This window comes from Oryctolagus cuniculus, chromosome 10, assembly GCF_051225735.1.
Source record: "Oryctolagus cuniculus isolate XC-2025 breed Fujian yellow rabbit chromosome 10, ASM5122573v1, whole genome shotgun sequence".
NCBI classification, from domain to species: domain Eukaryota; kingdom Metazoa; phylum Chordata; class Mammalia; order Lagomorpha; family Leporidae; genus Oryctolagus; species Oryctolagus cuniculus.
The window spans coordinates 69,221,514-69,248,810 of NC_142876.1; the positions used below are offsets into that span (position 1 = coordinate 69,221,514).

General features: G+C 52.3%; 1 protein-coding gene and 1 long non-coding RNA gene across 4 annotated transcripts in view; one reads left to right on the forward strand and one right to left on the reverse strand.

The window, feature by feature from the left end:
• Positions 1-6,226: 6,226 nt before the first annotated feature.
• On the reverse strand, positions 6,227-7,529 carry LOC127492413 (uncharacterized). Its single transcript, XR_007921866.3, has 2 exons — positions 7,390-7,529; positions 6,227-6,528 (listed from the first exon to the last, which is right to left on the reverse strand). It is a non-coding gene; the product is annotated as an uncharacterized LOC127492413 (long non-coding RNA).
• Positions 6,525-27,297, forward strand: part of IMPA2 (inositol monophosphatase 2) — a 43,179-nt gene continuing 22,406 nt past the window's right edge. Inside the window, exons 1-2 of one of the 3 annotated variants that reach the window (XR_011379444.1) lie at positions 6,525-7,749; positions 20,191-20,324. Coding sequence is in view for 2 of the 3 variants with exons in the window: in XM_070050507.1 (XP_069906608.1) it covers positions 7,347-7,742; positions 20,191-20,324 (530 nt within the window). In the remaining variant the exon portion in view is untranslated. Of the gene's footprint in view, positions 7,750-7,811; positions 8,140-20,190; positions 20,325-27,297 lie in introns of those variants that run through there. The other 2 variants (XM_070050507.1, XM_002713559.5) reach the window with 2 other exon arrangements.

The window sequence follows — 27,297 nt, forward strand, 5'->3', positions numbered from 1 at the left end:
TCAAACCAGCACCCACATGGGATGCTGGCACTGCAGGTGGCGGCTTTACCCACTGCGCGACAGTGCCAGCCCCCCATAAACTTTTTTTTTTTTTTTGACAGGCAGAGTGGACAGTGAGAGAGAGAGACAGAGAGAAAGGTCTTCATTTTGCCGTTGGTTCACCCTCCAATGGATGCCACGGCCGGCGCGCTGCAGCCGGCGCACCGCTCTGATCCGATGGCAGGAGCCAGGTACTTATCCTGGTCTCCCATGCGGGTGCAGGGCCCAAGGACTTGGGCCATCCTCCACTGCACTCCCGGGCCACAGCAGAGAGCTGCCCTGGAAGAGGGGCAACCAGGACAGAATCCGGCGCCCCGACCGGGACTAGAACCTGGTGTGCTGGCGCCGCAAGGCAGAGGATTAACCTAGTGAGCCGCGGCGCCGGCTATAAATTTTTTTAAAAATTTATTTATTTACTTGAAAGGCAGATTTAGAGAGAGAGAGTAAGACAGAGAGATAGAGATCTTTTAACCCCTAGTTCACTCTCCAAATAGCCACAAGGGTCAAGGGTGGGACAGGCCAAAACCAGCAGCTTGAAACTCTATCTTGGTCTCCCACTTGAGCAGTAGGGCCCCAAGCACTTGGGCCATCTTCTGCTGCCTTCCCAGGCACATTAGCAAGGAGCCAGATCAGAAGTGGAGCAGCAGGGACTCAACCTGGCACTCGTATGGGATGCTGGTATCACAGATGGTGGCTTAACCACTGCACCACAATGCTGGCCCTTCCCACAAAATTTCTGAAGTCCTCTTTTAGGCCCCTTTTACCTGCATTTTTTTATGGCAGATCATGTGATACCAAATAATTTAAGAATTCATTGATCCAAAATAAGACTGATTAAACCACAAATCATTGCTGAACAATGCATTATTATTTTTCTCACTTTAATCATCATTGTTCTTATTTTGAAAGGCAGACAGACACATGGAGAGAGCTCTCAGTCTCTCTCTTCCACTGATTCACTCCCTAAATGCCTGCTGTGGCCAGGACTGGGTCAGGCCAAAGCCCAAAGGCCAGAAGGCAAGGTGGATGTCAGCAAGCCAATTGTTTGAGCTATCACAGCTGCTTCCCATTGTCTAGGTTAGGAAGCTGGAGTCAGATGTTGGAGCTGGAAATCAAACCCAGCCACTCCGATGTGGGAGATGAGTGCTTTAACTAGCATCTTAACCACTAGGTTAAATACCTGCCCCTTAAATTCCTTCTTGGGGGGCTGGCATTGTGGTATATCAGCATAGCAGGTAAAGCCATCACGGGTTCAAGACCAGCGGCTCCACTTCCAATCCAGTTCCCAGCTAATGCAGCTGGGAAAGCAGCAGAAGATGGCCCAAGTGGTTGGGCCTCTGCCCATGTTGGGAGATCTGGAAGAAGCTCCTGGTTCTTGGCTCTGGCCTGGCCCAGCCTCAGCTGTTGTGGTCATTTGAGGAGTGAACAAGTGCATGGAAGATCCTTCTCTCTCTGTATCTCTGCCTTTCAAATAAACAAATAAGTAAATAAAATTTTTTAAAAACTCCTTTAAAGCAAATTGGGATCACTTTATTAGTTGGCAACATCACTATTTTTTCATTTGCAAATCAGTTAAAAATGAATGTTTCCAATTACCTGTTACTGTTTGCATACTTTTCATATATGGTAGTGAGGTAGACATGTTTAAAGCAATTGTGGCACAAATACAAAAATTTGTGGAACAATGAAATTAAAAGATAAGCCTATTTTGGTGTAATTTTGAAATCTATGCAGCTTTTTCATAGTACACATTGTCCACAAACTTTTGGCCCAGCAAATCCAAGCATAAAGAAACTCCTTGGTCCAGCTGGACTTTATGCCCAGGCTTTCTCAACATCCTCCTGGGGGAGTCTAAGATTCCTTTCAGGTTACCTACTTTCTGTGTGCTCAGGATTCAAAATATGGAAAATGTTTTCTTTTGATCTTTGCTTGGGTTTGACTGTGTCTCCCAAAATTTCATGTGCTGGAAACCTAATCCTTACATTCCTATGTTCATGGTATTAGTCTGGAAGTAGCAGGTTCCATTTGTTGCTATCAGGCAGGAAGGGAGGTTACAGGGAGTTGTATGATGTATAACTGGGTCTATGGATTGCAAAATATCATCTGCTAGGCTAGTATAGCTCATTTCGATTAACGTCATTATTAAGAATTCCAGGCACAGAGAATTGGAACTGTTGGAAATCTACTTCATAGAACTGAGAGCTTGTAGCTTAGAGTTTAATAGGATAGAAGTGGCACCAATCATGCAAGTACAATTTCACCGCCTCCAAGATCTGTGCGTGTAAGATATATAGGACTGACTGGAGGGCAGAGCAAAGAAAAAAAATATGAGTCCTGGGAAAGCTGTGAGAAGCTTTGAAAGCCAGAATACCCAGGGAATCTCAGGGAGTGACTGGTATAAGGTTACACTCAGCCTCAGCAGGAAGGAGCATGACCACCATATTAACTCTTTCCTCAATGGAAACTAATGACTTGGGAGATTTTCCCAGAGTAGGGAAAAAGCGTTAGCACTTTAAAGTGGAAACAAATGAGTAGAAATAATCTTGTGATGACTGTTTCCAATGGAAAGCAAGTTTTTTTTAATTTTAAAATTAATTTATTTAATAAAAAATTAATTTATTTCAAAAACAGACAAAGAAAGATAGAGAGACAAAGTGAGATCCTCCCATCTGATGTTCACTCCCCAAATGCCTACAACAGATCAGGCTGGGTAAAGCTGAAGCCATGAGCCTGGAACTGCACCTGGGTTTCCTACATAGCTGGCAGGGCCCCAACTACTTGAGCCATAACTGCTACCTCCCAGGGACACATAAGCTAGAATCAGAAGTCTATAAGGGACAGTAACCTACTCACTCTGATAAAGGATCGTAAGCAGCAGAATTTTTTTTTAAGATTTATTTTATTTATTTGAAAGAGTTACAAAGAGAGATAAGAGCCAGAGAGAGAGAGGTCTTCCATCTGCTGGTTTACACCCCAAATGACCATAACAATGACAGCTGGGCCGATTAGCTCCAGGTATCCCTTGTGGGTTTGGGGGGCAAGGACTTGGACCATCCTCTGCTGCTATCCCAGGCACATTAGCAGGGAGCTGGATTGGAAGTGGAGCATCTGGGACTCGAACCAGTGCCCATACAGGATGCTCGCACTGCAGGCCATGGCTTTAAACAGCTGTGCCACAGTGCTGGTCCTGCAAGCAGCATCTTTTTGTTTTTGTTTTTTAAGACTTATTTATATATTTGAAAGACAGAGTTACATAAAGAGAGGAGAGGCAGAGAGAGAGAAAGAGGTCTTCCATCCACTGATTCGCTCCCCAATTGGCCACAATGGCCAGAGCTGTGCCGATTTGAAGCCAGGAGCAAGGAGCTTCTTCCAGGTCTCCTATGTGGGTGCAGGGGCCCAAGGACTCGGGCCATCTTCTTGCTGCTCTCTCAGGCCATGAGCAGGGAGCTGAATTGGAAGTGGAGCAGCTGGGACTCGAACCGGTGCTCATATGGGATGCAAGCACTGCAGGCAGTGGCTTTACCCACTACACAACAGCACCAGCCCCAACAAGAAGCATCTTAACCACTAGACCAACCATCTGGTCCCTGGAACGCAGCTTTGACAGGGTTCCTAGAACGGGTCATTGCTGTGGGGCCATGCAGTGTTCAGTGACACTGAAATACAGAGCATTTGTTGGTGCCCACCTGTCTGGTTTAATCTAGTGAAAAGCTATGGCAGTGGCTGACTCCAATTATTGCATAACTAACCCTGGCAGCTCTGACCAGCTGGTGGGTGGGAGGGAGGGTTCGCTCTGGGAATCCTTTCTTGGGGAACTTTGCACTTTCGGCTGCCTCTGGGATGAGCAACACTCCCTATTCCTTGTAAGTATTAAGTAAGTGTGGTCATACAAAAGCACAAGCCCTTGTTCCCCAACTGTCGGCTCAGGCTGCCTTAGCAAAGTGCCACAGACTCGGCAGCTTAAACAGAAATGTCATTTCTCACAGCTCTGGAGGCTGAAGTTCAAGATCAAGGTGTGAACAGGGTTGGCTTCTCCTGGCATCTCCTCCCTGAGTCCCGACGTGGTCTTCCTCTATGCCTAATGCACTCCTGGCATCCTCTCTGCCTGCATTCCTCCTTCTTATAAGGACACCCAGTCCGTAGCATCAATTTTCCACACATACAGTTAAGAATGGTCAGACAGTATCCTGGGCCTGCTTGTAGGATTTACACGAGATGAAACAAACAGAAAAGTTCCAGTCAGCATGTCTTGACCTTGGGGAATGAGATCAGATTTCAAAGTAACCTCCGGAAGCCAGAGAAATGAAGAGAAGAAACCAGCCTGACATTCTGCTTAGTTAGATCTTGACTTGTTCCAGAAGGGACCCCAGAAGAAACTCCCAGGTTAATAAGGACACAAAAAATATCCCGAGTATCTTCTCACTGCCACCCCTAGCTTCTCTGGCATCTGTCAGCACTGGCCTTCTGAGGATGGGAGCATCGGAGAGGCAGCAGTCAGAAAATTTTTCAAGCCAGAGCTAGGGGATTACCCAAGTTCCTGTGGTTTCTAGGGTCTCTGAAAGAGGCAACGTGCAGACTGGTGTGCTGGGCATGCTGGTGAAGAGCTATGTTCAGGAGAATTGTCATCAATGCATGATGACATTACCCACTGGAAAAAGCTGATTTCAGCATTCAATGATTGATGGACACTTAGTAAGCATCTATTATATGCCAAGTACTATGCTGGTCACTTGAGACTACGTTGGTGTACAAGTGACTAGTCCTCTTTTTCCTTTAATATTTGTTTTATTGTGAAAGGCAGAGAGATGGAGACAGAAACAGAGACAGATCTTCATCTGTTGGTTCACACCCCCCACCCCCATGCACCCTCAATGTCTAAAATAGCCATTGCTGGACCAGGCCCAAGCTGGGAGCCAGAACTCAATCTGAGTCACACATGGGTGGCAGGGACCCAAGTTCTTGAGCCATCATGTGCTGCCTCCCAGGATGAGTACTAGCAGGAAGCTGGAACGGGAAGGGGAACCAGGATTCCATCCCAGAGACTGCACTATGGGATGCAGGTATGTAGTAAACTCTGCTGGAAATACCTAACTCCTGTAATAGTTACAAAGGCCACTTTAAGGGCTGGCGCTGTGGCTTAGTGGGTAAAGCTGCCGTAATGACATTCCACAGGGGCACTGATTCGAGTCTTGGCTGCTCGACTTCACTTCTGATCCAGCTCCTTGCTAGTGTGCCTGGAAAAGCAACGGAAGACGGACCAAGTGATTGGGCCCCTGCCACCCACATGGGAGGCCAGGAAGAAGCTCCTGGCTCCTAGCTTCGGATTGGCCCAACTTCAGCTGTCGCTGCCATTTGGGGAGTGAACCAGTGGACAGAAAGTCTCTCTGTGGCTCTCCTTCTCTGTCTAACTCAGCGGTCCAAATAAATAATTAAAAAAAAAAAAACCATTTTACAATAGTGGAAACAAAAGCAAAAAGGTTGCTTGTGACTTTCAAATCTACACAACAAAAAAATGAAGCCAATAATTTAACTTAGGAATATCTGATTGGCTTCTGAGTTTCATGCAGATATAAACCAGGCTGTTTTTTTTTTTTTTTTTTTTGACAGGCAGAGTGGACAGTGAGAGAGACACAGAGAGAAAGGTCTTCCTTTGCCATTGGTTCACCCTCCAATGGCCGCTGAAGCCGGCACACCGCGCTGATCCGATGGCAGGAGCCAGGTGCTTCTCCTGGTCTCCCATGGGTGCAGGGCCCAAGCACTTGGGCCATCCTCCACTGTACTCCCTGGCCATAGCAGAGAGCTGGCCTGGAAGAGGGGGGCAACCGGGACAGAATCCAGCGCCCTGACCAGGACTAGAACCCGGTGTGCCAGCGCCGCAAGGCGGAGGATTAGCCTATTGAGCTGCGGCGCTGTCTTAAGTTATTTGAGCTAAGCCTTTTTCTCTAGCTGTTTAGATATGCTGAGATCCCTTATAAAAGTTTATCTAAAGACCTAACAGCAGGAAAAAAAAAAAAAAAAAAAAGGAATGCCTGTGTGCATCAGTTTTGCTACAGTGTTTTGTCAAACTTTATTTTAATCTCTGCCAAACAAGCTGACAGGCATCATATACTACTATATTTCTAATTATTTAATTGTGACTTTGTGTAATTATTTAATTGTGACAGTGTAATGATTGTGATTTAAAAAATTTATGAGTGAAGATGAACATCTTTTTATTTGATTGTTTATAGCTCTTGCCTATTTTCCTGCTGAACTGTGGTCTGTTTTTATTTGTTGAACTCTTTATTTAGTGGAGCATAAGCCTTATGACTCTAATGAAAATAAAAAGCGTGTGAACTAAAAAACTGTAAAGTTAAAAAAAATAAACTCTAAGGGAGCTTCCAGATGGAGTCTCAGACAGGGAGGAAGGGAAGTAGCATTCAGAGAGGCAGCTGGGAAGAGGCCAAAGGGTACCTGCACCACCTCAATTTTCTCAGCGTTGGAAGTGATCTGTAATGAAAACCAGAAAGATTAATAACTGAACGTGTTTCGCTTTAACATCAAGTCTTCAGAGCACAGCCTCAAGTGATCTCAGAAGTCCAGCTAACTCAAAACACCACGAAAAAACGTGACCAGAAGAGAAGGAACACAGCACGCTGTTAGCCCTGGCGTCACGGTGCCATTTTCTAGTCCCCAGAGTGAGGAACAAGGGCCCCAACACCTCCCCACAGCTGCCTTCCTGCTTCCTCCTGCGTGTGATCTTCGTCTTGTAGCGCACACCTAGTTTCTCCCCAAGCTGTTTCAACACCCAGAAACTGAGACGGCTTCCTCCCGCCGTTAGGTCCACCGGGTGAGAACCGTCCCGCCACGGCTCTGACCGAAACGCGGCGCTCGGCGGGTGCTCAGAGCAGCCGGCTCTGGGACTCCCCGCGGCCGCTCTCAGAAAAGGCCTCGAGTTTGTTTTCGTGCCGCCGGCCTTCGTTGGCGTCAGAGCCCAAGGTTGAAAAGGGCGTTAACCCTTGTGGGGGACAGTCACAGTTTCGGCTCCGAAGTTAAAACAGCCCACAGAACCCAGAGAGCTTGGCTTTCGGCTGGAGAGCAGCAGGCTCGGCGCACCCGGCACGCCGGAGCGCCCAGCAAACACGCACCGCACCGCGGCTTCGTGCACGCTGCAGGGGTACAGAAGGCGCCTTCCCGGCCGCCCGCAGAGCCCTGCGCCCGGAGCGCGGGCCTCAGACAGGGGACTCCCCGCTCCACGTGCACTCGGGCGGGCTGTGAAGCGCCCTCTGTACATCTGGTGCTGGCCTGAGTCGTCACCTCTAACCAGCATGCCTCCCCGCTGCCCCGGGTCCCGGGCGCCGCGGTCCCCACCTGCCTTCCACGTCCACACCGGCTCCGCTGCCTTCCTCGGGCCCGATCCAGCACCGGGCGCGGCGCCCCGCGGAGCGGGGGGCGGGGCCGCGGGGCGGGACGCGGTCCGGCGCGCGGCGAGGAGAGGGGCTCGGTGCGGAGCGGCGTCCGCGGCTGGAGCGGGGGGCGGGGTCAGACGGCGAAGGGGGCGGGGTGGAGGGCGGGGCCTGGTCCCGGTCTCAGAGGGAGGAGCTCCGCACGGGGGCGGCTCAATTTGGGCAGGAGCGGAGCTCGGGTCTCAGGCCGAAGGAAGGAGGCGGGGACAAGTGCGGGGACCAAACTCAGGACGGGAAAGGGAGAGGCGAATCTCACCGGTGATTGGTATTCAGGGCACGCCCAGTGGGCCTGGCCCGGGGCACCGTTCCGCGCGCCGCGAGAGGGGCGGGGCCGGGCGCTGGGCGGGGCGGGGAGCGGGACCCGCCGCGCCGCTCCCCCGGCTGCGGCCGGCTGGCTTGCTCTTCAAGTGGCGCGCAGTGGGGCTAGCGGCCGGCGAGGAGCGGGGTGGCGGGAGCAAGAGGAGGGCGTGCGGAGCCTGGTGTCCTGTGGCGGGAGCCAGGGTCCTGTCCCTGGGCCCGCGGAGGAGGGCTGGAGGTGGCGGGGCCCGGCGAGGCCGCGATGAAGCGCGGCAGCGAGGACGCGGCGGCGCCCGCGGGGGACCCCTGGGCGGAGTGCTTCGAGGCGGCCGTGCAGCTGGCGCTGCGCGCGGGACAGGTGAGCGCCCGGCCCGGCGGCGCCACGCCACGCCCCCTGGGGACCCTGCGGCTGGAGCGCAGTCTTGAGTGGGGTCGAAGTCCTGGGCACCCACGGGGCGCGCAGGCCGAGGAGCTGGGGCGTGACCGGGGCGGCAGCCCTGGCGCTGTTCTCGGACACGCCTTTTCTTTCCCGCGCACCGCCGGCGCCGCGTGGTCGCTGTGGCCGCTTCAGCCCCGCTGGGAGCGCGCGGGTGGGACGCCGAGGGCCCCCCGGGCTGGACCCCCGAAGCCGGACGTGGTTAGGGCCCTCGAGCTGGTCCAGCGGGATGCGCGCCAGGAGCAGCTCCAGGCGCTACTAAGCTACCAGGGGCGGGCGTGATCGTCTCCCCGCGCGCTCTGACCCCAGACACACTACAGCCCACAGCCCAGAGCGGCTCCGCTCTGACTGGCACGGACTCCGTGCAGGGCGGAACTTGTTGGGCTGCCCGGAAGATTGAAAATCAAGCAACAGGGCTGAGGCAAAGCAGCGGCTAGGGTTAATAATGAAGTGAGCTCCTTTCTCCTTTTCCTTTTTGTGTCTTGGCTTTCAGCAGTGTCCGAGGCCGAGGAGGTCCCGTCAACGTGCCCGGGGCTGTCAGGGCCGGGTTAGGCACACCCCGTGGTGCTTTGCTTAATTAAGATTGGTAATCATTCTGGCCCTGTGGGGACGGCAGGAGTGGTGTGGGCAGAAGGGCCTTTTTAACGGAGCTGCATTGTGTTTGCAGCTCTCCCAGCCTGAGCACACTCTAACTCACGCATTAGAGAGTGGTGTGGCTTTACGCTCTGGCTGCACGGCCTTTCCCGCCTGTGGGAAGGGGAGGACCCCAACCCTGGCGCACAGCTGTTGAAGCCCTGGCCCTTCTTCTTCCTGGAGAGCAGAGCCCGGCTCCCCGCCCGCCCCCCCACACCTTCCCCTCCTTGCTTCCCTTCCAGGGCCAGCATCGTCCGGATGTTCAGAAACTTTGACGTTCCACCATAAAACTTTTTTTTTCTTCCTTAAGGCTTTGAGGAAAAGCCAGCTTAGGATTCAGATACTGCTGGAGAAACCCTGATGAGCTAAGTCAGGATTTCTATGGTTTTCAAATCTAGATCCTTGAAGAAGGGGTGTGTGTGTGTGTTTTAAAACTAACAAATGTTCAAACAGAGCTTGTGATGTGGCAGGCACAGTTCTGAGGGGCTTATGTGCCTTCACCTATTAGAGAGATAGTTTGTGTTTTTGCAACTTGCCAACAAGAAAAGCTGTTTTAGGAGAGCGGGAGGGGGAGGAGAAAGGCTTCAGCCTTGAGAAGTTGGGCCAGGAAGCCCTGGGCGCTGGGGCCTGCTCTGGGTCATTATGTGGGTGTTTCCTGCCTGCTGGGCAGTGGTGAAAGAGTGGCCAGAAGAATCTGTGGCTGGTACAGACAGCAGCCACACAAGGGTGTTGCAACCCGTGTAAAGAGGGACTCACCTTACATGGCTGAGGCAGTAACCCATGCTGAGAGCCGGCCTTTAGCCTGAGAGCTCATGGGGGATGCATCCAGTGGGGGTGATCTCTTTTTTTTTTTTTTTTTTTTTGCTCAGCGTTGGCAGCGTTACTGTGGCCCCAAACAACCACCCTCCCACCAGTCCCCCCACTCTGCTGTTGTATCGTCAGCTGCTCTCAGCTGCTCCTGAGTCTGGGTTCTGTAAGCAGAAAGTTGGGGAAGCAGAGGCCAGGATCTCCCAAGAGATCAGTGTCTGCTCCCCCAACTCTCAAGCTGGTTCCAGGCCAGGCAGCCCTCGGCAATCTGCTGCTACAGCCCTGGGGTGCCACCCTCCCCACAGGGCCTCCCTGTTCTCTTCCTGACTCCGCCTCTGCTGCCCCTCCAGTCCCAGCCACACCCCCTATTGCAGGAGCCTCCTCCCTGATTGGGAGTCTTTGGAGGAAGGGATCCTCGAACCCAGAACCCCACCCTGACCACCACAACTGCAAACAACACTGTTTGCTGAATCAGATGTTTATCATCCTGTATGTGACAGGAGGACAAAGGTCTCTTAGCTATGTGTTCTAAACTTTGTTGGAGTGGATCCACGTTGCATTGGGCATCGAAGGTTGGTTCATTCTCCAAATGCCTACAACAGCTGGGACTAGGCCAGGCTGATGCAAGGAGCTGGTAACTCAATGCAAGTCTCTCACAAGGGTGGCAGGGCCCCAAAAACTTGAGCCATCATTGTTGCCTCCCAGGGTGTGCATGAGCAGGAGGCTGCAATGAGAAGTGGAACCAGGACTGGAACCAGACACTCCAGTATGGGCTGCTGGCATCTTAACTGCTACACCAAACGCTTACCCCTCAATTTTCTTTTATATATGAGTACTTCAAAAAGTTCATGGAAAATGGAATTAAAAGAGAAGTTTATTGTGGTGCAGAAATACTTTGAAATTCATGCATATACAAGGTCCTCAAAAAGTTGATGGACAATGTACATTGTGAAAAAACTGCATGGATTTCACAATTTTTTTGCACCAAAAATAAACTTATCCTTTTTTTTAAATTGTCTTTTCTCTCTGGCTACTTTATTTATTTTTTAAAAATATTTTTACTTATTTATTTGAGAGGTAGAATTACAGATAGTGAGAGGGAGAGACAGAGAAATGTCTTCCTTCCATTGGTTCACTCCTTACATGGCTGCAACGGCCGGAGCTGCACCAATCCGAAGCCAGGAGCCAGGAGCTTCCTCCAGGTCTCCCAGGTGGGTGCAGGTACTCAAGGACTTGGGCCATCTTCCACTGCTTTCCCAGGCCCATAGCAGAGAGCTTGATTGGAAGAAGAGCAGCCGGGACTAGAACCGGTGCCCATATGGGATGCTGGCACCGCAGGCGGAGGAGCAACCCACTGCGCCACGACCCCGGCCCCATCTTTTTTTTGTTTTCAACTGTCTCTCTCGCTTTCTCTTTTTTATTTTTTTTTAAGATCTTATTTATTTGAGAGAGTTACAGACAGTGAGAGGGAGAGACAGAGAGAAAGGTCTTCCTTCTGCTGTTTCACTCCATAAATGGAGTCAGCGGCTCGAGCTGTGCTGATCCAAAGCCAGGAGCTTCTTCCGGGCCTCCCACATGGGTGCAGGGGACCAAGGACTTGGGCATCTTCTACTGCTTTCCCAGCCCATAGCAGAGAATGACAGAGATCTGTATTGGAAGAGGAGAAGCCGGGACTAGAACTGGCACCCATATGGAATGCCGGCGCTTCAGGCCAGGGCTTCAACCCTCTGCGCCACAGCGCTGGCTCCAAACTTATATTTTAAAAATTATTTATTAGAGAGATTCCCATCCATGGGTTTACCCCCGAAATGCCTACAACAGCTGGAAATCCTAGAGCCAAGAATTCAAACCAGGTCTCCCACATGGGTGGTAGGAACCCAATTATCTGAGCTAACGCTTGTTGCCTCCCAGGGTCTTTGTTAGCGAGGAGCTGGAGTCAGGAGCTGACTCTAGAGTACTGAACCCAGATCTTCCAACATGGAGTGCTAAGCTAGACACTTGTTCCCAGACTTATTTTTTAATTCCATTTTTCCATGAGCTTTGGAAGTCCCCTCATATTAGCTGTAAGGGTGGGAGAATTTCCCAGGGACTCTGTGCGCTTTTGGTGCCCAGTGCCATGTGCACAGAGCTCCTCCTCTCTGCCCACTCCTCTGTGTCATCACAATGGGTCATTCGGCCTGAGGGGCGGCAGAAGGGTTTCCAGCAGCCATTCTCACACAGTGCGGCTAGCAGTAACTTAGAGGCAGGTGGGACCCCACAGTTGTACCCATCAAAGTCAAAATGAGGGGCCCAGCATTGTGGTGCAGAGGGTTAAGCTGCTGCTTGTGATGCCAGCATCCCATACTGGAGTGCTGGTTCAAGTCTCAGCTGCTCCACTTCTGATCCAACTCTGCTAATGTACCTGGGAAGGCAGTAGAATATGGCCCAAGTCCTTGGCCACTGCAACCACATGGGAGAGCCAGATGGAGTTCCAGGCTCCTGGCTTCAGCCTGGCCCAGCCCCAGCCATTGTGACCATTTGGGGAGTGAACCAGCAGATGGATGATCTCTCTCTCTTTCGCGCTCTCTCTCTCTCTCCCTGTCTCTAACTTTGCCTTTCAAATACATCAGTCTTTAAAAACAACAGCAACACAAAAAAATGTTAAAGTGAGAGCGTCTCTACTCAGTTGCCCTGTAGCTCCAGTTGCCTGCAGGTGCTCCTGTGCTGCCCAGTCTAATGGAGGGGAAGTCTGGGGAAAAGAGACAAGGACAGAGCTACAGTTACGATAGCTGACTTCTGCATGTTAGTGGCCAACCTGCGAGTGCTTTGTTAGAGCTCTTTGTAGGGGAGTGGGGGCCCCTTGATAGCTAAGCTTCATGAGCTTTACAATAAATTCATCTCTATTTGCTTGTAACACAATCTCAGGACAAAGCAGAAAAACAAAAATCCAGTACTCTGCCCGGGTGCCCCAGCTTTCTTGTTTTCTCCAGTCGGCCTTACAGCTCCGTTGACACTACATTTCTCAAGTCCCAGCCTTAACATGTGGGGGTCCCATCACTCCCTGATGGAGCAGCCCTTTTGTCCATCCAGATCCAGCTGCTCTGCTTGGTGTTTTCAAAACATACGTTGTATTTTCCTGCTCTTCTTCTGGCCTGTGTTTGCCAAAGCCCTCTCTCCAGGGCCTAGCCCCAGGCTCCTTCCTTCACAGACCTGTAACTGGAGGGGCCTCCTTCCCAGATGCCCTGTCCCATCTTTCATCCCCCATCCAGTTGGTAGTCTTCCCACATTAATTTATCCCTGGTCTGGGTGGCATACTTACCCCACGGTGGGCTCTGAATGTTCATTGTCCTCTGCGCATCTCTGATTTCCTAGAGCGGAAAGTGTACATTAGGGGGCTCTGACCCCGTGCCACCCACTTGTCTGTCCAGCTTCCCAACGTAGCAGTGTTTCTGATTTGTGATTTTTCTTGCATTCACCTAGGGAATTGAGCAAGTGAAGTCATGTAAAAAGACCATCGGGAAGAACAGCACCACCCTCTCCTACACTCCCCACCCTCGCCCTGTCCCCAGAGGCCCTGTTTTCTACTTTCTTAGAGTTACACCCATTTTCTAAGGCATGTGACCCTGCCTCCCTTTCTTCAGGCATGCTGGGTGGCTGCCTGACCTGTTTGCTCCCTTGGTCTCCTTGTTCTCATTGGGATGGCCATAGGGCTGCCATTCATGGTTGAGCTGGGCAGTGTAGTTGGATGGCATACTCTTCTCTTTTTTGTGCAATTTGTATTTTCCTTAAAGTTTCTTTTAAGAACAAGGTTTGGTTTTGTTTGACATGCAGAGAGATAGAGAGAGCTCCCATCCACTAGTTCACTCCCCAAGTGCCAGCAACAGCTGGGGCTGGGCCAGGCTGAAGCTCAGAGCTGGGAACTCCATTCGTATCTACCATGTGCGTGGGGGGAACCAAATTCCCTGAGCCATCATCTGCTACCTCCCAGGGTCCACCTTAGCAGGCAGCCAGAATCAGGAGCTGGAACCAGATATCAAACCCAGGCACTCCAATGTGGGACATGGGGAGTTTAACCATTAGGCCAGACATGCACCCCTCATTTGTTTATTTCATTTGCCTAATTTTCTATGTATCTGTCAGTTGTCCAGCTTCCCAGTGGAACTCGTAACCATCTCTTCAGTGTGTGGATGTCTCCTGGTTGGCTACAGCAAAGGTGTTCCTCCCTCACCAGCTGGAGTGGGAAGGGCAGGGAGGTCTTGTGGATACCAGGGAGCCCCACCCCACCCAGTGCACAGGGTCAAGAGTGGGGCCAAGAAGGAGCGTTTCTAACAGTCCCAGCTGACACTACTACCGGCTCAGCGAGAACCACTGCTGAGTAATCTTTTATTGTGTGACTATATCTCTGTGCATTCTACTCTTGAAGAAACTGGGTAATGTCCAGTTCCGAGCTCATAGGCATAATTTATCCTTGCTGTGAGTGTTCGTGCTCGTGCTAGGATCTTTTGGCTTTGTGTGCGTCCCTGTCGGGGAGGGGAAGTGCTGTGTCATCAGCAGTGAAAATTCTGCCAAGGCGACCTCTGAAGTGTGTGTGCCGATTTCCACTGCAGCCAGCAACGCTCTAGGGTCCCCCTTGTTCCACATCCTCTGCCACACCTGCTGTGGCCTGTCTTCCATTCTGGCCATTCTGACGGATTCAAGGTGGTGTTCCATTGTGGCCCTCAGCTGTGTGTCCCTGGTAACCAGTGGACACTTTGCCTTTATGAATGTGCATTGGCCTCTTTGGTATTTTCTGTTTGTTTTTAAAGTGGCGATACTGCAACACTGATTAGAAATGTATTCATTCACCCAACAAGTCCATACTGAACAACCCTAGAAGGACTTTAGCCTTTGCCCTGGATGTGAGGTTTGGGACAGAATCCTGTGTGAGGCCCTGTGAGACCATCGGGCAGCTACCCTGGCTACTGCATGGGACCCTGCCAGCCTCCAGGGTCCAGAACCAGGTATCTGATTAGAATCCAAGTGGGAAGTGATGGCAGGTTTGGCTGGGGTCAAACCTTGGGAATGCTAAGGTGACAGGGTTGCTGTCTGGAGGGTGTGAGAGAGAAGGGGAGCTGAGCGTGACTGCAAGGGTTTGGGCCTGAAAAACTGGTTGAATGGATTTGCTGTTTCCCAGGTAAGGAAGCTGCAGGAGAACAAGTTTGGAGGTGGGAGCCAAGTGTTTTGTCCTGGGCATGTTAAACTTGAACTCCTGGTAGCTTTCTAGGTGGAAATGTTGACTTTGGATCCAGTATGGAGGGTGGAGATGCAAATGAGGGAGTCACCGGCGTGGGGTGGCTCCAGTCAGGAGAGCAGGCAGGCTCTTTCACTGCCTGGCTTCCCCGGAGGCTGGTCCTGGTCCAGCCCCTGGCTGCTTCTTGGAGACTCCCCAGTGCCGGGATGTGGAGGTGTACCCTTGGCAGGGGACATTTCAGTGGAAGAGGCTCCCTACACTCCTTCCGAGGCTGATTGTCCCTGCCTCTGCAAGAAGCAAGGCTGGTGGTGCCTTCCCAATCTGCACATGCTCCCAAAGTGCGTTGTCTGCCCAGCATCACCTAACCCTCGCCCCTAGTCATTCTCTGCTTAGCTCCATAAGGCAAGGCCAGCCTGCGTGGAAGATTCTTAGACTTTTCTACCAACATTTAAAATGGTAGCAAAGACAATCTGGGTGAGATAACAACTGGGAGGCGCAAAGTTGCAGCTGCTCTTAGGTGGGGGGTGGTCTCCCAAGTATTCTGGGACCCCTGCTCCTGACCCTGCTTGAGATGCCAGCTGTCCTTTTTGTTATATAACATTTTGAGAAAGGCTAGGTGTTTCTTAATACCCAGTGTATTGCTAACAAAAGCTATTCCAGAAAAATGCCTTCTTCCCAGAGGCAATTGCACCTGCAGCCCAGCCCTTGCCTCGGTAGGAGGTCAGTGAAATCCTTTGTAAGGAGAAGCCTGGGAGACTAAGTCAGCCTCTGTGTCCCAAAGGGAGTTCAGTGCAGACTAGAGGCTGGGGAGGTAAGCATAAACACTTAGCCAGGGGGTGGAAACAGCACTAACAGATTCTGGGCCCCACCCTCCCCTAGGGCTGGAGGGCTGGAGGACAAGCTCAAAGGCCCCAGGAATCCAGGCTTGGAGAAGGAAAGGGGAGCTGTTGAGTCCAGGCCTTCTCCCTCTCTTCTGGCCTCATGCTGGGCTAGAACCCAAAGCTGGCCTGGTCTGGAGCTTTTTTTCCCCTGTGGGAGATGAGGGGAGGCATTGTATCCCCATGAAGCTCAGGATCCCTATGTCTGCTGGCCTAGCCGCCACCCTTCCTGCAGCAGGCATGGCAGGATCCTAGGGTGACCACCCTGCACTAGGAACCACCCGCCTGCTGGTGCAGGAGATGGAGGGCAGTAAATTGCAATCCCACCAGTATAGGGAAGATGATGTGGGGCCATCCAGGGCTGGGAGATGGGACAGCTTCCTCCAGGAAGAAGTCATAGCTGAGTTTGTCTTTTTACAGGAAAGTGTATATATGTGTGTGTGTGGGGGGGGGGTGTTGTCCAGCTGAATGAGTTAGGTGATGGGCTTGGTGAGTAGAGACGGAGAGAATAGGAGCCTGGTGAAAGAGTGTGGCACCCAGGGCCTGTGAGAGATACACCAGGCCTAAATCTTGAGCTGGAAGAGAGGATCAGGCCACTGGGCAGAGCTGAGGGCAGCGTCAAGACTGACCAAGGTGATGGATTTGAGGTGGGCTCAGTAGGTTGACAGAGACCTTGGAATAAAGAATGGGGTTTCTGGATTGGGATTTAGTGGTGGATTTCACAGCTGCAGAGACACCTGGGCCTGAGAGAGGGATCTGGAAATCCTGCATTGAGGGGTCAGGATTTGGGCTACGGCACCAGGTCACTGCTGGAATCTCTTTCCTTGAACTTGACTGTGGCACAGCCTTGGGAAACTTTGTAAATTTCTTTCTGCCTCAGTTTCCTTGTTGTCACCGGTAGAATAGTTATTCTCCCAGAGTTATGTCAGAAAAGCACTGGGGCTGGGGTGCTGGGAGATGAGAAAGTGGAGCCCACAAGTGTAAGGAGACACCCGTGAAAGTGGGGGAGAAAGATGAGCGCCTCAAGACCCACCGACCCATAGCCCAGGAGTGGCCTGAGCCCTTGGAGTGGCCTCCTCTTTGGCTCCTCCCCTTCTTTCCCACCAGGAGGTTATGTAGAAATTTGTGATTTATTAACAGCTACACTGCTGGCCTCTGTGCCAGCACTGCGTGAGAGCTTACCTGGCTACCTGATGAACTTTTAGGTTTTACTGATTGTCATGTTACTGATTGTCACGTGGGTTAGTCAGGACTCTGCAGAGAGGCAGCACCCACAGGAGGCTGGACGTCCAGTCTGGCCCAGGGAGAGCCCATGTTCCATTTTAAAGGTTGGCAGCGTGTTGTGGATGGAGCCCCAGGGCCTTGTGCAGGGAATCCTGTTACCTGGGGGAGGGTCAGCCTTTGTTTTGTTTTTTTAAAGACTTGTTTATTGGGGCTGGCAGTCTGGCACAGCAGGTTAAGCTGTCTTTTGGAATGCCAGCATCCTATATGATAGTGCTGGTTCCAGTCCTGGCTGCTCCAATCCAACTTCTTGCTAATGCTCCTGGGAAGCCTGTAGAAGAAGGCCCAAGTGCTTGGGCCACTGCCACCCACATGGGAGACCAGGATGGAGTTCCTGGCTCCTGGCTTTGGCTTGGCCCAGCCCCAGCCATTGTGGCCATTTGGAGAGTGAACCAGCAGATGGAAGGTCTCTTTCTCCCTCTTCCTCTCTCTGTCACTCTGCCTTTCAGATAAGTGCATTAGCAGGAAATTGGATCAGAAGTGTGGAATAGCTGGGACCTGAACTAGACATTTTGATACAGAACGAGGGCACCCCAAGCAGTAGCTTAACCTGCTGCACGCAACGCCTGCTCCAGGTCAGTCATTTTGTTCTTTTTGGGCCTTTGACTGATTGGGTGAGGCCCACCCACATTAGGGAGGGCAGCCTTCTTCACTTTATCAATGAAAATGCTAATCCCATTCAAAAACGCCTTACAGAAACAACTGTAATGGTGTTTGGCCAAGTATCTGGGACCCAGTAGGCCAGTCAAGTTGACAAATGAAATAAACCCTCATACAGCACTTGTTTGTATTCAAATGAGTCTAGAACCTAAAACATGTGGCATCCCGCCCATCCAGCCAAGGGCAAGGCACATGGCCTGTGGAAACCTTGCTTCTGGCAGTTCTTGGGCCTGCTGCTCCATGGGCAGGTGGTACAGAGTCCAGGTTCCAGGCCACGCACACACTGCCCAGTGGTGATGATCATAAAGATTGGGAGCCGTCACACAGCACCGAGATGATGTACGGGCGAGGAAGGGGCACCTGGACGTGTCCGTGAACTTGAGTGTCTCCAATGCTGAGGCCGGTGGTGTTTGTTTCTTTTAGATTTGAACTTCAGGCTTCAGTGACTTTAGGCCTATATTTTATATGTTAATCATTAACAGAATGTTACTGGAGGGAGAGACCCAGGCAGGAGGTCCATGAAGTACATGCTTGGTTAGTGAGTAGCTGAAAATCTCCTTGAAAAGCAGCATACACTTACCCACTGCTAGCAGAATGGAAACGTTTAGGATCTCTAAGACTGAGGGGAAAATAGGCATTTAAAGACGTCAGCAGGTAACTTTCCCCTTCGGTTGTGGGTGGCTAAGAGGTCAGGCTCTTTTTAGATTTTTAAACAATTATTTGAGAGCAGAGAGGGACAGAGAGAGAAACAGACACAGATAGATGTCCCATCTGCTCGTTCACTCCCCAGGTGCCTGCAATGGCTGGGGCCAGGCCGAGGCCAAAGCTGGAGCTGGGAACAGGATCCAGGTCTCCCATGTGAGTGGCAGGTGCCCGTTCACTGAGCCATCACCATTGCCTCCCAGGATTTGCATCAGCAGGAAGCTGGCAATGGGAGCCAGTGACAGGCACTCTGATGTGGGACACAGGCATCCTGGTCTGTGTCTTAGCCTCTAAGCCAGATGGCTACCTAGGGCCAGACTGTTTGAGTCTAGTACTTACTAATTTAGAAAAGCACCTTACTTTGTTGGTGACGTTCTCTCATCACCTTCCCTCTCACTGTAGGGAAATTCACGAATTAAACCTTTCCTAACCTAGTATTTTAGCATCCCGTTTGGAGACTGGTATATCATATGGATAGTAGCTTTTTGGTTTTTGGTCCTAAGTTACCAAGATTGGTGGATATCAGGATTGCGTTCTAGGCGGGGCATTGTCTTCAGGGAGAACCACCGGGCGTCCAGGTGTTTTTAGATGAGCCTGCTGCCAACTATGCACTGGTGACAGAAAGGGAGCTAAGCTGTGTGGCTGCCCCAGGTGTGGCACTCCGTTTGACAAAACCTCACCGCGTGGACAAGCACTGCTGAATCACCCCTGTACTCGTGACAGGGAGGGGAGGGCTGACCTGCAGCTACTGAGACTAAAGGCAGGGTTCCTGCCCTGAGAAGCCCACGGCCTAGGGGAATGGACAGTGGCCTGGTGTGATCAAATACTATGCACTGGGCTGCATCTGACCCAGGAGAAGGGGCCTTAGCCAGGGCCCTGGAGACATGCTAGAGTGGAGGCCTGGTGCCATGCCAAGGTGCAGAAGGGTGGCGGGAAGATACCTGTGAGGCGCTGAGCCTGGTGTGGGGGTGGCTGGGACACCAGTGCAGCCCAGGCTGGGTGTGGAGGGCCTGGCACACAAGTGGTGATGGGACTAGGACCTGATGGAGAGAGGCAGGGTGGGGGGAGGGGGAGGCGAGGCAGAGGGCCAGGACCAAGGGGAGTAGTGCACCTGCTTCACAGCTCGGGGGCACTGGCACGTGCAAGCACTGCGACTTTCCCTGTGACATTGCCCACAAAGAGAAGCATTGGAGCAACCACAGTAACAGACATTAAACAAGTGAGCAGTTTTCTGAAAGACCACGACAGGACACCCTGCCTCCTTTGAATACCTGTGGCTGGGCCTGTACCCCCGACAGGTGCTCCTGGGTTCCCCAAGCCAGCCACATGGCCCAACAGCTCCCAGCTCCTCTGGCACTGGGATCCTGTGGGCTTTGCACCTGCAGCACCCCGGCCTGACGAATACTGTATGAGGTTGCTTTGGCTCTGCGAGGCTCTGGCTGAAATCTCCCGCTCTGTGTGATTCCTGAAATGTAGAGTATTAGGGAAAAGAAGCTTTTACTGCACACCCAAATGCACACATTCAAATATATGGGAATAGGGGGCACATAAGTTAGCACGGGTCTTGGTTGGGCTGCTCTTGTAGGTGAAAGTTGCACATTGCTCTATAGAAAAACTGTTCACAGCTAGGGCAAAACAACTTGAAGCAGTGAGCCTGTGAAAAAATAGCGACTGGGAGCTGTGGGTGTGGCACTGAGCCCCGGGATGTGGGCGGGGCATGGCGGGTCCAGTGAGCGCCCCAGCTGACAGCGCTCTGCTCCAGGAGGGGACGGTGGTGAGCTGAGCCCAGTGCCTTCTTTGCAGATCATCAGGAAGGCGCTCACGGAGGAAAAGCGCGTCTCCACGAAGACCTCAGCTGCGGATCTCGTGACAGAAACAGACCACCTCGTGGAAGATTTAATCATTTCCGAGTTGCGGGAGAGGTTTCCTTCGCACAGGTAGGCGTACGCCTCGGGGTGCATAACCCCGTGGCACCCACCTCGCTCAGGAAGCAGCCAGGACCTCACCCAGAGGCCCTGCCACTTGTCGGTGAGGGGCAGGCCCCTGGGAAGCAGACAGACTCGGGTTCCGTTCTGTGTCCTGTTTTCTCAACGACAGTGACGTCAGTGTCGCACCTGACAGATGTTGAAAGCTCCCTCTTGGTACAACCCATTCTCAGGGGGAGCTCCCTGCTCCTCGGTCCCCAGCTCTTCTGTGCAGCGATGCAGTAGAGGCTGCGCCTGCCCGATGTCCCCATTGGCTGGGCCACTTGCTGCCCAGGCAGGCTTCCAGGATGGGACACAGCCAGTGGTCACTGATGCACACCCCCCTCATTCAGGCCAACACGTGTGGGGGACATGGGGAGAGTTCCCCAGAAGGCCTCACAGAGACCACTTTCACACCGGAAGCTCTCAGCCTTTCCAGGGTTACGTATGGAGAACCTGATGCAAACAGTTAAAAAGCATCAATTAAAACATTGATGTGGTATTTTGCCTATGATTCCAGGGAAGCCACAGACCCCAAATTATGATTTATTCTTCAGCGCAGGGTCTCTGAGGCACTGGGATGTGAAGAGTCTCTTTTCTTCCTTGTATAGGATCTCTTAAAGGTGTTGGAGTCCCAGAACTGCTGTCTTAGCTGTCAGACTCCTGGGCACAGGTTACAGGAGCTGTCAGGTCTGTGTTTATGTAAGCCTAGGTGACAGTGATACATATGACACCCACCCTGCACCTGTTGAGTGTACACGAGGCTCAGTACAGGGTGCTCGTGAGTGCTTGTGGGGACAAGGAACAGGCAGGTGTGGAAACACCCCTCCCCCCTCCCCTGCCCAGTTGGGTGCTCTCAGGGTTAGCAGCACTCCTGGGAGGCTCTGCCTGAGGCTCGTGCCTGTTCTGCTTGATTGACAACCTCTGTGTGTGAGCTTCTCTGACATCCCTATTTCTTATTCTGCCTGAAGTCAGGGTCCCTGTTAAAACAGATGCTTGTCATCTTCTTGGCTTTTTTTTTTTTTTTTAAGATTAATTTACTTATTTGAAAGGCAGAGTTACAGAGAGGCAGAGACAGGGAGGGGGGGTAGATCTTCTATCTGTTGGTTTGCTCCTCAAGTGGCTGCAATGGCAGGAGCTGGGCCGATCTGAAGCCAGGAACCTGGAGCTTCTTCTAGGTCTCACATGTGAGTGCAGCGGCCCAAGGACTTGGACCGTCCTCCACTATTTTCCCAGGTCATAGCAGAGAGCTGGATCAGAAGTGGAACAGCCGGGACCCAAACCAGCACCCATATGGGATGCCGGCACTGCAGGCAGCGGCTTTACCCACTACGCCACAAGTGTCACAAGACTTGTACCCTATGGACTGCTTTTACTCTTTAAGAGGAAAAAACGCTACAGGAATCGAATTAGTCAGCCTTTTGTTACTTGAACTAAAATACCTCTGAGGAGCTTCTTAGGGAGGGGGAAGCTTTATTTCCACTGGGAGTTTTTGAAGTTTTGCAGGCCACCATGGGGCAGCCTTGTTAGTCTGCATCTGATGTGAACAGGTGCAGGGGAAGGGTGCCTGGAGGGAGAGCCAGGAAGCAAAGGGCTCCCCTTCCATGTTGAGTGCCTCTGACTAAACCATCACAACCCAGTCTGGGGCTCCCCACATGCAACCGAATCCAATCTAGTCACTTCCCAAAGGCCCCACCTTCAGGCACCAGCCTCAGACCAAGCCCCGACCCTGATCCGTCAGCCGCTAGCACTACGCCATCAGACTTTGGGGTTTAAACATCTGCAGAGTTTGGGGTGCCCAATCCTGTTCAGTACATAACAGCGACCAGTCAGCCATTTCTGGGTGCTTTATCAACTGTGCTGGAGCAGCCGGGACACACTCCGGCACCCACATGGGATGCTGGCATCACAGGTGGCAGCTTTACCCACTACCCCACATTACAGGCCACCCCCATAAAACAATATCAATGACATCACGGCCGTCCCCAAGTTCGCAGCAGCTGCCTTAACCTGCCGTGATGATGGCACAAAGTAATCCAGCACCATGAGGCTGGGATGCAGGTTGGGTCATCAGAGCATGCTGTTGACACCGACCACACGAGCTCAGCTCAGTGCAGGCCCCAGCTCTGTTGGATCCCCGAACTGTTTTCAGTTGGTGATTTGGAGTCAGATGCAAGCGTAGGTGCTTTGAAAGTCTCGTGGCATCGTGGCTCTGTGGTGATATAAACCACGCCACAACGCCTGCTCCTAAGATCGTCCAACCAGGTCCGAGATTGTCTGGGCTAGCTGAGACACGAAGAAGGCGGCAGCCTGAGCTGCTTGGCCTGTCCAGCCGCCTATGCTGCCCTGGTCAGAGCCCGCAGAGGGACCCAGTGTCCTGCGGTGTGCCCAGCACAGAGCAGTGTCTGTTCATCTGTGCGTCAAACAGAACATAACACAGAGCCTTGACATGGAACAGGCATGCTCGCACCACCCCCAGCTGGACACCTGATCATAGTCTTCCCCAGCCTGGGGCCAGTAGCCTGCAGAGCGGCCGGTGGGGACAGAGCAGTAGCTTGTGAAGATAGCCTGAGTAACATCAGCTGTCCTTCATGGACCAAAGGGACAACCCAAACCTTCCGTCATAGAGTAAACAGATGAAGTAGCCACGGGCAAAGTCTCCAGGCACTTGGCTGTCAAAATTATAAGGAAGCTTTGTTGCAACTACCAAGAGAAAACGGAAGTAGTTAAATTAGGCCGCAAAATGTAGCATTCTCCCTAGTCACACACTTCACCCTGAACCCAGCTGCTGTTTTCTTATCTGCTTCCATGATTTTCTTTTTTTGCAACTTACATGTAGATTTTTATGTAGCTGTTCCACAGCTTTTATGAAAGATTATTTCACACTTGAGTCTGTGCAGGATACGGTTTGTGGCGTGGACTCTCCCTCCCCCTCTGCCAAGAGCCTTGGAATGTTCTCTCCTGTTCTGTAGGTGTTAGCTTCCTACATGAAGGAAGTCAGGTTTAAGTAAATAAAAGTCCTGCCTCCCTCCCCACATCCCAGGGAAGTCTTTAGGTGCCTCAAAAAGCTGAATATGTGGCTCAGCAAGTTAACGCCCTGGCCTGAGGCGCTGGCATCCCATATGGGCACTGGTTCTAGTCCCGGCTACTCCACTTCCAATCCAGCTCTCTGCTGTGACCTGGGAAAGCAGTAGAAGATGGCCCAAGTCCTTGGGCCCCTGCACCCACGTGGGAGACTAGGAAGAAGCTCCTGGCTCCTGGCTTCAGATCAGTGCAGCTCTGGCCGTTGCGGATATGGGGAGTGAACCAGCAGATGGAAGACCTTTCTCTGTCTCTACCTTTCTCTGAGGCTCTGCCTGTCAAATAAATAAAATGAATCTTTTGAATACGGTCCACGCTGCTGTCAACCTCCACAGCCCCTGCCCTGAGTGCCTTCTGTCTCCCTGGTGGGCAGGTGGACTAGTGAGCAGAATGGCCAAAGGGTGGGCATAGGGTGAGCTGGGGTTGGGGAGCTCTAAGACGTGAATAATCAACCACTAAGAAATGCCTAGGGCTCAGGGTGGGCGTTTGGCCTAGCAGTTGAGACGCGTTTGATATCAGCTCTGGCTCCTGACTCCAGCCCCCTCGTGAAGCAGGGGAAGCAGTGGTGACTGCTCAGGTAGTTGGGTCCCTGCCACCCATGTGGGAGGCCTGGATGGAGTTCCTGGCCTCAGCGCCCTCCTGCAGGTATTTGCAGAGTGAACCACTGGATGGGTTCTCCCTCTCTCCCTCCCTGTACCTCTGTGTTTTTCTGCCTCTCAAAAGTCCAGGGACCAGTGTTGTGGCACAGTGGGTTAAGCTACCCCTTGCACTGCCGGCTTCCCATATGAGTGGCAGTATGAGTCCTGGCTGCACCACTTCCTATTCAGCTCCCTGCTAATGTACCTGGGAAAGCAGCAGATGATGGTCCAGGTAATTGGGCCCCTGCTACGCACGTGGGAGACCCAGATGGCGTTGTAGGCTCCTGGCTTCAGCCTGGCCTAGATCTGGCCGCTGCAGCCATTTGAGGGGTGAATCAGCAGATGGAAGATTCCTTCTCTGTGTATATGTGTCTTTTGGTCCCTCCCTCACACTGTAATCCTGTCTTTCAAATAAATATTTTTTATTTTTTAAAGATTGTATTTATTTATTTGAGAGGTAGAGTTACAGACAGAGAGAGGGAGAGACAGAAAGGTCTTCTATCCGCTGGTTCACTTCCCAAATAGCCACAATGTCTAGAGCTGGGTTGATCTGAAGCCAGGAGCCAGGAGCTTCCTCCATGTCCCCCATGTGCAGGGGCCCAAGCACTTGGGCCATCCTCTACTGCTTTTCCAGGCCATAGCAGAGAGCTGGATCAGAAGGGGAGCAGCCAGGACTCGAACTGGCACCCATATGGGATACTGGTGCTGCAGGCAGAGGCCCAGCCCACTGTGCCGGCCCCCAAAATAACTATTTTTTAACAAATAAATGAATGTTTTAAAAGTCCAGAGTTCAATGGGGGGCAAGGAGTCCCTTGAGTACTTGCCGTGGGAAATGTCATTCAGAATAGAAACTTGAATGGGGACATCATGGTTGCTGCTGGGAAAACAAACTGCTCACTGAACCTTTAGAGAGCGCTCCACTGCATGGGGCCGTGGATCCTGGGCAGCCCATGGCTGGGCCGCAGCTGGGAGCCTTGTGCGCTAGGACCAGCCTTTCTGGCTGCTGACACGTGCTCCCTTCTCCTTGCAGAGACCCCAAGCATTTCCTTGCCAACTCTCCAATTTCCTCCTTGAAATCAGATTTAAGAAGGAAAGGAACCCCATGCTCCTCCTGTTTCCTGGGAACTTGTCCTTGTATGGGAGGCTCTTCCCTTCCCTCCTCGACTTCATCGTGTTTGTCCACTGCCTCGGTGACCTTGCGCCCAATTTCGGCTTTGGCACTCGCTCCTCATATGTGTGTGTTTTTAGGGTGTGAACCATTTTCTTTAAAAACAGAATTGCAAGCCATTTCGGGGAAGGGAAATCATGCAGCTGCAGAAGAACACATGCAAGCAGGTTGAGTTCCTGGCATCTTTGGCTTAGAAAAGTGGCAGAGTGATGCCACTTCACCAGTGTCACCTTGGGAGTAGTTGTCCCTTGGATCGCCTGCCTTGCTGCTGTGGTCCAGCATCCACGCTGCCCCCTTCCGGCCCCACTGTGTCTTCACCTGCTGTTTGTTCCATCTGGACTGGTCTGGGGAAGACCAGCCCCTGAGCAGGACTCTGGCTGGCGAGCCAGAGTGAGCAGAGGCAGTGCAGGGACGTGGGAGGAAGGCAGTGCCCTGAAGGAATGCATGAGTGTGGAGCCTGCAGGCTGTGAGCTCCTGGGGCCAGCCCTGCCTGCCTGAGCTCTCCACGCCATGAGTTCCTCAGGTGTCTCCCTCAGGCCTCCCCTCATCCTGTGTTCACATCCCAGCACCTGGTGGGCCCATCCAAGGGTTCCCCCCCAGGGAACGAGGCAGGCACAACTCCTCATTCGCAGCATGGATCTCGCAGCCTGTGAAAGGAAGGTGACAGCCTCACGTATCACAGGGTACGGCTGTCCTGTGTGGATGGAGGCAGGATGTCCAAACATATGCAAGGACTGTACTGCCCCTTGGCAGAAGTGGGCCCTGTCTGTACTGCCCACATGGTAACTGCCAGCCCCCTGAGAAGAGGGCTGAGCCCTTGAAGTGTGGCCAGGGAGACTAAGGAACTGAATTCTTCATTTCTGTTAATTTCAACTTCAACAGTGGGCAGACGGTTATGGAAGTCTCCACGTCAGGCCTCTTGTTATAATGTCAGATTGCCCATCTTGTCCACAAGCACCTCGATGCCAAATCTCAGGTCACGTGGTTCGCCCAAGGAAAGAAGCATTCAGGAGTGCCTCTGGTGGAGGTGGTGGCCTGGCCGACGTGGGAGGCTCCTCGGAGCCCAGCAGCTGGTGGACGAAGGATAGCACCCCCAGGGCCGGCCGTGGCACAAGCAGCTTACCTTGTTTTCCACTCCTAGTCCCTCGTTGGTGAAAATGCAGCCCGTCCAGGCTTCTTCCTGTAATGCAGGTGTGGACGTGGCTACAGGTGCTCAGCGCCTGCCTCAGACAAACCCACACCAGGGCCCCGCCCTTTGCACACTTGGGAGGGTGCTGCCTGTGCCCTGAGCACTGCCCTGCGCCTCACGCAGCCGCTCATCTCCAGCCCTGAGGGCCGCTCTGCAGGTTTGAGCAGCGGCCAGCTTGCTGCCCTCGCTGTGTGCTGGGGAGGGGGACAGCTGGAAGGAAGGCTTAGGAGTGTCCTTCGGCTTTATGTGTTTATTTTAGATTTCTTTCTTTACTTCAAAAGATAGAGAAATCTTCCATCTGCTGTTTCACTCTCCAAATGGCCACAACAGCTTGGGATCATCCAGGCCAAAGCACTTGGCCATCATCTGCTACATTCCCAGGAAGCTGCATTAGAAGCTCAAACTGGCGCTCCACCATGGGATGCCAGTGTCACAGCCAGGGTTTAACCCACTGCACCACAACACTGACCCTGAGGTTTGGACCTGAGCCATGTGGAAGAAGCCAGGAAGCCCATTTAGTACAGGTGCATCTGGAGATGCTGTTGTCTTGACCAGGTTCCTTTTCTTTTTTTTTAATTTAAGATTTATTTATTTGAAAGGCAGAGTTTCAGAGAGAGAGAGAGAGAGCATTCTTCCATCTGCTGGTTCACTCCCTAAATGACTGCAATGGTCAGGGCTGGGCTGGGCTGAAGCCAGGAGCCAGAAGCTTCCCAGGGACCCAACGACTTGGGCTATCATCTGCTGCTTTCAAAGGAAAATTAGCAGGGAGCTAGATTGGTTGTGGAGCAGCTGGGATAGGAACCAGCTCCTATAGGGATGCTGGTGTCACAGGGGGCAGCATAACCTGCTAAGCTACAGTGCTAGCCCCTT